This window comes from Pongo abelii, chromosome 14 (assembly GCF_028885655.2).
Source record: "Pongo abelii isolate AG06213 chromosome 14, NHGRI_mPonAbe1-v2.0_pri, whole genome shotgun sequence".
Lineage (NCBI taxonomy): Eukaryota > Metazoa > Chordata > Mammalia > Primates > Hominidae > Pongo > Pongo abelii.
The window spans coordinates 109,094,732-109,106,508 of record NC_071999.2 but is presented as its reverse complement, the minus strand read 5'-3'; the positions used below and the strand labels follow the sequence as shown (position 1 = coordinate 109,106,508).

Sequence of the window (11,777 nt, the reverse complement as noted above, 5' to 3'; positions counted from 1 at the left end):
ACACTGCTTGGTGAAAAGCAGAGCCCTTTTCTGTGAGGCTGAACTACTCGGGTTCTTGGAAAACGGCGGTGTTGTGGTTCATTGGGCAAAGGGTGTAGTTTGTGTTTAACATTGGAATATTCCAATTTCTATTGATTAGATCAATTAATATTCTAGTGCTGAGGTGAGGTAGTATGTTTTCTTTCCTCCAAAAACAATTACTCTGTATTGACTGAGCTCTAGGGGAAATGTTTCCTAGGATATAGCTAAGGTTGGTTTCAATACATTGGAGTCTTTCATGTGGAAAATTCTCTACTTAGCAATTACATGAAATGAGAAAACTTGAATTCATAAGTGGTTCAGTAAATCACAAGCCATGAAGACTAGAGGAAGAGCCAAAGAGAGAAAGTCTGGGCATTTAGCCAAATTCACCTCACCAATATTTCCCAAAAAATGGCCAACAAAATCCTGTGGAGAGCATTTTAAAAACACAGATTTCTGCACCAAAATACAACCATCCCCACTCCTGATGGTTCTAAATTCAATGGATTAAGGCAGAACGAGAGAAACAGAATTTCCATAAAGCTTCCCACGAGGTTCCACTTGGGAGCCAAGGTTGAGAACTACTGCTTCAGGCTGGTATATTTCACCGTGATGACCATCCCTTCATAGTAGGAAAGAGTAAATGAACACCTCCCTTCACCTCCACTGTCAAAATTCTTAAATTTATTTTATCTTAAAATTATTTTTTACAATGATAATGATGAATTTCCGTTTTTTTAATTACTTAATGGAGATTATCTAGTTGGAGGTATTATGATGCCAGTTTCATGGAAGAATATGCCCTGAATTCATCCCAAATTTGAAGACAAAAAATACTATACTCCACTGCTGCCAGAATATTTAACTTGTGACCAAAAAAAAAAAAAAGAAAACAAAACTCACCAAGCAAGGCTGGGCATAGTGGACCATGTCTGTAATCCCAGCACTCTGGGAGGCCAAGGTGGGTGGATAGCTTGAACCCACGAGTTCGAGACCAGCCTGGGCAACATAGTGAAACTCCATCTCTACAAAAAAAAAAAATACAAAAAAAGCCAGGTGCAGTGGCACGCACCTGTAGTCCCAGCCACTGGGGTGGCTGAGGTGGAAGGATCACTTGAGCCTGGGAGGTCAAGGCTGTAGGAGTGAGACCCCATCTCAAAAAAAAAAAAAAAAAAAAAAAAACCTCACCAATGCCAACCATCTTCTAGCTTATCCAGCAAGAGGTGAAAGTGGGTGAAAAGATGCATGCCCAGGTACACCCCTACAATGATGAAATCAAAAACTCTGACTGAGCTTCCCCCACCATGCTCCCCCATCGCTTACAAACTCCTCTGTATCCCACAAATCCCACACTCAACATTGTCACTGTTCGTGTATATCAGAATCATACCTCTGAAGACCATATAAAGGTTGGGAATCCAATCTCTGGTACTAGGGGCACATTTTTAATTAAGAGCCTGTCTGAATTTGGAGCTATTACACACTGTAGCAATAAAATGAAACACTGTCACTCTCTGTTCTTTAATAGCTGACACACAACTCATATTCAAAGTCCCCAAACTATAATTTTAAGAAATATCCCCTTAGTCTCTGGCTGTCAAATAATCTCTGCACAATTTTTCTCACTTCATCTTCACTTCATAGACTATAACTATGCTTAAAGTGTTAGACTCAAATGGGCATACGTGGCACATAAAGAATATTAAGTGCATGCAAAAATGGTAGCCTGTATCATGCAATCTTGCAAGAACTTGAGAAGGATGGAGCCTAGAGGAATTTGCCCAGGTGGTTCATAGAAGGCCTCTTGCGGAGACGTTCTTTGCAGAAAGAGGTGCATTTTAGACACGTGAATCATCAGACACAGCAGATGAAATGAGTGGAGGATACAGTGGAGCAGGTAGGTGGAAGCATCTCCCTTTTGTACCAACGTGCCCCAGTCTCAAATGATGATCTCTGAAGATGGAGATGTAGCGTACAGCCACATAGTGTGTCTCAAAGTCTGGTTCCCAGACCAGGAGCATCAGCATCACCAGGAACTTAGAAACACAAATCTTCAGGCCGCATTCCAAATCACTGAATCAGAAACTCTGGGGTTGGGGTTCAGCAACCTGTGTTTTGACAAAACCTCCAGGTGATTCAGATGCACCCTCAGGTTTGAGAACCACTAAATTACAAGAAATGGAAATCTGACATGTCCGATCAGACATTTCCTCTTAGGCTGTAAGAATCAAAACCTCTCTTCCCACCCCAGTGTCCTCTCCACTTGCCCTGTCTTCATTCCCTTACACTCGCCTCCTCTTCCCTCTCCTCCCTCATCACCCCTTCCACCTCAACACACACCAACGAACACCTGTACAGCATTCAAGGAACTAGAAACCAGCCCCTATTTCTCCTCTACTTGTATTTTATAACGTGTGCATAGCGCGCAGGCAAGGGAAGGAATTTAAACAATACCTAATTAAAGAAGACAACACCACACGTTTATCACATTACATTGTTGTGTATTTACCCCTTGCCGCTTTTGATGCATTTGCATATCATCTTTTATAATTCAATTCACTTGCTTAAATCATTTCTTTTATTTTCACTTATTTATTCAGAAGGAAAAGTTCATTTTGCAGATCACCGGGGCCTCCCAGTGGCAATCATCTGTAATTTCATACTCAAATTTTATTCTGGGAGCTCTAGGGTAATGGTATCTAAATCCTTAGAATTTCACCTACTTGGTAGCAGCATGAAATAGACGCAAAGCAAGCATTTTGTCTAAGAGAGATCGCATCAGCATCCCAGCTGAAATCTCTTCAGATGTTGGCTTTGACTTCTTGCATTTATCAAACTCCATATTCAGTCATCTGCTTCATAGAGACGACAATCGGCAGGCTTCAGGCTCTGATGGTCAGCTCAAAAATCAACCAGGAATAAGGACAGTAAAGAGACTATCAGAGAGAAACATCTTGTGATTCCTTTCCTCAATAACCTTGGGGTCTCTCCCTCAGGTTTCCATTTCTACCATCCTGCTTTTGAAGTTGTGCCTGTGCCGGGTAGCCATTTCCCACAAGAAGTTTTAAACACATTTTCCCTCTTCTCCGTTCTGGAACATTCAGTGGCTGCCTTGCCTCTGCTCTCCTGTGGCAGTCAGCACCGTCCTCTGCACTCGTGCTCACAGGACAGCCTCTGACATTGTGACAGCTCTCCGAGACACCCCACCACCACCCCTCACCCACCACCCTGCTCCTGCATCAGCTTACATCCTGTCACCTGTTGGAGGGCTCTAGCCAGGGCTTGCAGCTTACTCTGCAATATCGCCCTCCAGGGACAGAGGTGCCTGGCCAACCTCAGGCTAACAGGCACCAAAGGCCATTTCCACTTAGACAAGCACTTTGCTGCCAAAGATATTGCTGTCCTTCCATTCTCCCACTCGGTCCCTTCGGCCTGGTCTTTGGCATTGGAAGGCTGTGCTGCCTGAGTCCATGCGGGCCCTCCCGTTGAAAGATTGCTGAAAGGTGGTTTCCAAGAACTGGTGTTCTCACATCACCCCATGGTTTAACTCTGCTGATTCAGGGAGCGTTCCCGCCTAGTAACAGACCTATAAACATCAGCACCGTTCACAGAATATGGCCACAAACAGATCAGATGAGGTTTTAAAGTTCATCCCCACCCCCTTGGCCTTCTCTTCTGAAAAGTCACCAGAGGGCAGCCCGCATTTCATTCATTTCATTCTTCCTGAGCCGTTGCCCAAGCAAAAGAACAGTGTTTGCTTCCACCTCGGCACCTCCTTTATATAATAAGGTCTTTTTTGCTTCCCACATTGGTTGTTTTAAGATCAACATACGCCTTTAAATTAATTGCTCTAATATGTGCTCAATATTCCTTGCAAAGAAAAACTTAGTGAAGTCTTTGCTGGGTATGTATGTGGATTCATAAAATTCTACTCTTGGAGACACATTATGAACAGGAGTACATTTCTGCAGGCTCATCTCAAGAGTAGCTCACTTAAGTTAATTTGTGCTCAGGTGACAAATGAAGACAAAGTTTACAAAACTGGATAGCTCCAAATTAGCTAGAATAAAACTAAAATTTGGGATTTCCTTGCAGGGCTCAGAGTGGAAAACTTACACAAGGCCGTACTCTGTAAACAGCACAAGCTTTGGTGCCATAGAGACAGAGGTTCCCATCCCAACAACTGCCACCCATGTGTATGTGTAACCTGGGAGGAGGCTTATTTCTGCTGAGCCGCAATATCTTCATATATAAATTGGGTTAATGCTGCCAGGGTTGTCAGGATGATTCAGTGAGATGCTATATTGGAAATCTCTAAAAACAGTCCTGAAAGCAGTAAGTATTCCACTAATAATGGTTATTACTTCAGCAAAGGTTCGTAGAAGCTACAGTCTTTCCAGCGAGTCATCGGAACAAGTCACTCCTATTTGCCCCCAAAGCTTAGCACACACACTTCCTTCTGCCTAGGATATGTCCCGTCTCTCCTCTCTGCCCTCACCTCCATCTCCTTCACCCAGCTACACCTTCCCCCAGAAGCCTGCACTGTGCCCTGGTTGTGGGTTAGGCTCCCCCTGCCAGGACACCTAGCACTGATTGGTTTTCATGTATTCTCCCTACCAGGCCAGTTCTGCCTCTGCCCATCTGCACTGGGCTCATGGCCTCCATGAGGACTGGCTCTGTCTGTCTGTTCATTATTGTGTCTGCAGCCCCTGCTTGGCACATTGTGGGTTTTCAGTAAATATTGAATAAGTAAATCAATGAATGACAACCATTAGAGGCTTCCAAAAGAAGAAAAACTGAAATTCAAGGAAAATAAAAGGTAGTTACATTAATTATTCTTTATTCAACTATTTATTATGCATTAATTAATAGTTGCATTCTTATAATTCCCTTTAAGCCTCCTTGAATTATTTCTTAAAAAAATTTGAAATCTGTTTCCAAGAGTTCTAGTACTTTTTCCCCTGACCCTTTGAATGTTGCACAAAATGTTTCCTTAATTTCTTTCCAATATGAGATTACAAAATGTGTTTATTATGTTTTACATCTTCTAATTCTTAAACTGACTATCTATTAATCACAGAGATACTAAGGAATAAGGAAATCCTTGGTAGAAAAGTGTTAATAATTTACCAGTTGCCAACTGTACTTTTACCTCTGCATGCCAGGTAGGTAGAAGCATTACTCATGTTTTTTAATCTAAGAATTTCTTACATTTTTATGGCCTGTCCTTTGGGCTTATTTATGATGGTTTGTGACAAAGAGACAACCTTTGCCATTATGATTTATACTCTACTAACAAAGAAAACACAGAAGTAGATAAGAAGCCCAAATTAAATCATGGCACTAGATAAGAACACCCAAATTAAATCGTGACACTAAAAATAAAAATAAAAAAAATTCAGTGAAGGTAATTTAAAATTAAAACAAAGAGTATAGGCATTACAGACTATGGACAATGAGAATATAGAAATTTTCAAAACCTAAACAACAAAATCTAGCATTTGCCAAATAAGTAACTTTAAAACTTTTATACTTATATTTGTAGCATCATGAAATAATGCCCAGCTATTAAAATATTTTTAATGGCATGTTTTAATCTTATTCTGTTTCTGCTTTTGTTTGAAACACCAAGCAATATTTTTTGGTTTGGTAAAGTGTTCGTGGTTGGCAGAAGATATTCAATATTTTTCTATGTTTTTTCCATTAACACGATTTATCACAAAACTGACCTGGATATCTGTTATTGTTTTTAGTAATCCCTTGAAATTGCCTGATGGTAAATGCCAGTTCTAAAACTTGATTGGATTTCAGGAGAAGACAATTGCCTTAGAAACAAAGAAACAAACAAAGAATAGAGAGGAAAAAATCCTGCCTTTGAGCAGGATTTTTGAGAGTAAAAGCATTGCTTATGATAGAGACCAACGGTTAGTTCAACAGAATAAGCAGTCAACAGTGTATGCCCAGCAATCTAAGTACTACACAGCCATATGCGACCTGAGTAAACACGAACATCCAGCTCAGGAATCCTTCAAAAAGGAGTTAATATGACCACAGAACTAACTGATGCTAACCAAGGCACCTAAGACACAACTATCCCATTAATACTACAGTATAATTATACAGAACACTGTCTTTGATTTTGTGTGGAACTTCAAAGCAAAGCAAATATTGACACTGGACTTGCAGGTAATATCCTAGACTTAATTTCACATCACAAACTCAAACACGGTGATACCTGGGTGTGGAACTCATTCACAAACCACTTCCAGGCTTCATAAGGAAGATAGAAGCAACTGGGTCCACACACATACACACTAACATAAATGCCTATAATTTTTCAATTTTGCTGTGCCTGTATTCCTATTAACACTTTTGCAAATTATTCACTTGCTCCATTCCCAATTTTATTTCCTTTTATCACCTTATAATTTATATATGACTTAAAAATACATATTTTTGACCATTTTTATTTTCTTCACCTACAGATTTCCATGAAAACTAAATTAAAATGAAGTAGGAAGAAGCACAGTATATTAAATTTATTTTAGTCTTATCAATAAGCTTACTTGTCTGATTTACTTATGGTTGACTTTAATTCTTTTATATCTACAACCCAAGGTCACCAGCTAGTTTTCAAATTTAATACCTGCAAATCTCTTCTTGTATCAAAATTCTACTCAGTGGATGTGTTTCACTTCCAAATGATATTTAGAAATTATTTGTCTGCTCATGTGCAAATGGTGCTACCTAAACAAATGAGACATGGTCTCTGTCTATACAGACCAGGCTTTCACTGAGAAGGCCAAGCTCCTAGACTCTGAGGCCTTAATGAAGAAAAGGAACAGTCCATTCTGTTATGCTTCCTCATCTCTTCCACAATATAATGAGCATCCTATTTGGCTGCAGATATGTTAGGAAGTTACCCAATGCCACCAATTCTTTATCCAAAAGAAAGGGAACGGAGTATGAATATGGAATGAAAAAAACTTTTTTTTATAAATTCTGGTAGACAAAAATTGGTACAAACAAAAAAGGATATATCATTACATTCCAAGATAGAAGGTTTTAGTGCGGTACTTAGTTTCCAAAGACAGTTGATACAGTCTAGGGAACAGAACTCTCATGGTTACCTGTGTGTAATTTTAAGCTGCAGAGAATCTCCTGCAGGTTGGGGTGTCTTCTGTGGAGTGATAGCTATTCTGTATTAACCTATATTAAAACCTTGACAATCAGTAAGTTCATTCTATTGGAAATCCAGAAAGTTACTGAAAGAATTGGACCAAGGTTTTTAATAACATAGTCTAACTTGACAAAAAGCCAGATAAAAAGGTGCGAAAATTCACAGTATAACTCCCTTGGATGGAAGTTAACAAATCAATTCCCAATCCAAAAAAAAAAAAAAGTTAGGTAGAAAAGGCCTACTCTAATTACATCTTTTGAAATTAAATTATTGTAAAATTGAATCTAAAAAGTATGGAGAAACTGCAGCAAAAAGACAAAAGAATAAAAGAATGAAGTGGATAATAGAAGGAAGTGGAAAAGAGGGACAGGATGTGTGTGGCTGGGTGTTAAACTTTGGGTGTGAATGCTATAAACAGAATAAAACAATGAATCTGGAACACTGCGTTTGACAGATTGGCACATAGAGAAAGAGGAACTTTATAGAATTGTATGGTTGGTTTGGTCCTAATGCTGTCTTTGAAAGGACACCTTATGTATTCTACCTAAAAATAACTTAGTAATGATATTCAAATATTTTCTTAGCAGAGGAGCCATTTTTTCATTTGTTACCCCAAGGTTCCTGCTGCATTTACAACTCTCAGGCTCCTAGAAGCCTCTAGAGGCAGCTTTCAGGAACCTTGGAACTCTACTGACCAGTTCAAAAACCACTCTGGTATTAAATTCATGTTGTTCAGAGTCAACAGATACTCATATAACTGGAGTCAGGAAGAGTGTGCAGAACCTTCAAAATCATCTCAGTACACACACCCATATGTGATCTCTTAAGGACTCGGGGCCTAGTCCTTGTTTTACTGTCTGTCTAGTCTTTTTGTTCCCTGAGGGAGCTTCACAAACTATCTCTAAGCTGTTGACTCTAAATGTATGCACAGTGGCTCAGCCCTGACTCTTTCTCCCACACACTCTACACTCTACATGGTGGGAAGGTCTGTTGGCTCTGGCGGCCAAACATGTCTAGAACTGGCCACTTCTCGCCATCCCAATGCAGGCTGCCACATCAGATTGCGGCAGCCTCTCCCTGGTCTCATCTCTCCCCATTCTAGTCTCAAAATGCCAGCCACGGTGGTCCTTACATGAGGAAAGTTTATTTCACCCCTCTACTCACAAAACCATTCAGAGATTCTCCATTCCACCAGAAGAAAAGCCAGAGCTCTTTCTGAGGCCTAAAGATCATGCTGGACCCTGTGATAAGCCACCCAGATCCTCTTGAGGGTGACCTAACCCCTGCTGCTGGAGCTGGTGGCAGGCAGCCCACAGCTGTCAACGTGTTCAGGACTGCCTCAGCTGAAGTCACCTCATGCAAGGTCACAGAGTCTTCCCAGGGCAGCCCATATCCAGTGACTGGGCCACACGTGGTCATAAAGGCCCAGACCTATCTCCCCAGTCAGGACAACTCCAGAGGCCCCTCTCGGGCCAGTGCTCCATGTGGGGGTCACCTCAGACTGCTACTGGGCCTGCATTGTAGCTTGACCTGTTTCTGTCCTACTTCCTTCCACTCCCTTCCATAGGTCTTCATTTCAACAGCACTCCCTAAAAAATGACCTGCTCACCCAATTCCCTCTCAGTCTTCTTCCTAGAGAACCCAGCCTGCAACACAGTCCTACGTGATCTAGCTCCCTGTAGCCTCTCTGAATTCTTGCTCACTCTGCGCCAGCCTCTCCTGCTCACTCTGTGCCAAGCACACTGGCCTTTGATATTTCCAGAGGATTGGCTGGCTCCTGCCTCCAGATCCCTGTGTGGTTGTTCGTTCTGCCTGCAACACCCTTCCCCAGACATCTGCACTGCTACCTCCTGTCAGCTTCACCTAAATATCGCCTTCGAAACAAGCCTACCCTGACCTACTCATATAGGAGATAAAAGTTTTTAAATGGAACAGTTCTCATTTTTTTAATGTATTTGCTTATCTTTCTGGATATTTATTATATTTTGAAGAAATGACTTCACCTGTTTTTAAAAGCTTGAAAATTCTTGTTTTAAATACATAAAGACAGTGCAGTGGTTAATACAGGCTTTGGGCTCATACAGACCTGGACTTGAATGTCCTGGCACTGCCACTCTGCAGATGTGTAGCCAGGGGACATCTCAGCCTCAGTTTATCCGTGAAGTAGGGATAGCATCGCTTCTACCTCTTAGAATGGTTGTGAGGATTAAATGACTTTATGTAAGTAACAGACTGTGAAAATGACAAAGATCCATGTAAATATTGGGAATTATTGAGAGATAGTCCTATGAACCACATGTACTAAAAAAATAAAATAAAATACACTGGAGTATATTTGTATCCTGACTTTCTGATCAGAGTCCTAGAAAATATTCTTTTCATCTATACTCAACCTGGAGTAGACACAAAACTTTCAGCAAAGCAGAAAGGACTAATTCTAGGAAGGAAAGTATCACCCCGAGGGCACAGCAACAGCCTAAAAAATGTTACTGGGGACACAGCAGAGTAATTGCCAACCAGTGTTGTCTAGGCAGTTACATAGTACAAAATCCTAATTCTTTGCTCTTTTTGCACTGACTTGAATTACTACAGACTTTATTCTACTCTCTAAGGAAAGCATATGTGAAAAAATCACCTAATATTTCAAGTATCTAGATGTATATATGTTCATCAGAAGAACTTTAAACTTTAAAACCAGCTATATGTCTGATTATCTGAGATTAGAGACCTAAATCTTTTCATATGTATTTTTAACCCAAAGCATTTATACTTATTTCTGTTTTTGTGATACAAAATAATGATAGTTGGCTTAAAACAATAACTTCTCCAAAGTCTCAACAATTTTTGCTTGCGTTCATTCGTTTTTCATTTGGTAGAATAAAATGTCCTCATCCATGACCTCAAATCCACAAGCCTGACTGATTTCATCAGAGGTTACATCAGAGGTCTACTCTGCCAGGCAGAAATGATAGACCACCTATAAGCGGGCACTAATGAAAACCACAAAAGTCTGAGATTTACCATTACATTATGTATCTGCCTGTTCAGATTTATTTGCAGATCCCACTGTAGTCAATTTCATTATTTCTGAAGAGAGAATCATATACGCTTGTGTTTAAAAGAATAACAAGTTTCACTGAAGAGATATTATTAAAAACTATCATTTTGTGATTATACATTAAAAATAATAATTGCACCATTATTAAAATAATAATAAATGATGACATAAGGAATAAGGAGAGCAGACAACGACAGCACAGTGTGACTTTGCCAAGAGCTTCTATTACCACATGAGTAGAAGGCAGGCCCAGGGCCTGGGTGCTGACAGAGACAAACTAGGAATAAGTTACCCCCAATCCTACAGACTCACATGCAGTATCTGGAAAAATTACTGCCTGGGGTGAGGCAAATTTGGGAAACTGTCTTCTATTCTTGCAGTGGGTTGTGTGTGTATGTGTGTGTGTGTGTGTGTGCATCTGTGTGTGTATTTCCCTTGGGAAACTCAGTGGCACATAAAGTTATTCAGGGTTTTCTTTAAAGTGATTATTTGCTAAAAATTGCCTTAGCATTTCCACATCCTCATCGAGGATGTCATACACTCCTCTGGTTTTTCTTCACAGCTTTATACAACTTAATATTCAGGCTAGGGAAACTGGAAATTTCCTCCAGGTCAAACAACTCCTTAAATCTATCTACAAATCTATTTTCCTTCTCCAACCTGAATTTCATGGCCCACAGGATGATGGTGGTTTCTTTGCACAGATGGTCAAAGGTAATGAGGAGCTCTTCCAAGAAAGGATGAGCGTAGACCACATCCGCTGCCAAAATATAGTCAAAATTATTAGAAGACCTGGGGAAGTTTGTATCTAAAGCTACTCCCCAGGAGAGTTCTTTAACCTGAGGCAAATGCTTGCTTTTCATTTTGGTGTTTCGGGAAATATTATATTGCAGGTTTCCAAGTAATTCGGGTAAATCTGTGGCCGTCACGTGAGCACCTGTGAAGCAAAGGACAGTAGAGAAAGTAAACCTCATGAGATAAGGTAGAACAATCAAAAGTTTCAAGCCAGCATGCACTTTGCAATTCTGCACAATTCTTCATCCCCCCCTAAAAAAAGACTCATCAGTACCTCTACACAGAAAGGGAATCCCATTCAAATGGATGCAAAGCAGCTATATGCCTCTGCTTAAAGAAAAAAAAAAAAAAACAGAGAGAGACCCATGGTACTTTTGCGCACCATTGCATTTTTTATGTTCTCCTGATTTTTGTTCTGGTATGTTTTGTTGTTACTATTGTTTTTGTCTGCTATTTATCTACTACATACCAGGAGAAAAATAATCGAGAGAAAGAGAAAGTCAAAATATTTGGCACCCTCATTGGACCAATGAGAAGTCATTGATGGAAGAATAGGTACCTCCCTAAAAGAATTCTGAGCCTTAGTCATGTGAGACCAAATGAGCGTATGTAACATCAGACATCCTACAGTTGAACAGGAAGTGCTCATGTGAGAAGTGGAGGGAAGAAAGACGACAAGAAGACCTTTCAATGGCATTCACTGAAAAGTATTATGACATCCAT

At 40.3% G+C, this 11,777-nt stretch overlaps 1 protein-coding gene across 3 annotated transcripts in view; it reads right to left on the bottom strand.

Moving 5' to 3' along the window:
* Positions 1-1,219: 1,219 nt before the first annotated feature.
* The window catches only part of LOC100434582 (putative methyltransferase-like protein 21E), a 29,456-nt gene continuing 18,898 nt past the window's right edge, over positions 1,220-11,777 (bottom strand). For all 3 annotated transcript variants that reach the window (XM_054529210.2, XM_063715038.1, XM_002824412.5), the window contains one exon: positions 1,220-11,196. In XM_054529210.2, coding sequence (XP_054385185.1) covers positions 10,793-11,196 — 404 coding nt within the window. In that variant the 3' untranslated portion in view covers positions 1,220-10,792. The remainder of the gene's footprint in view (positions 11,197-11,777) is intronic.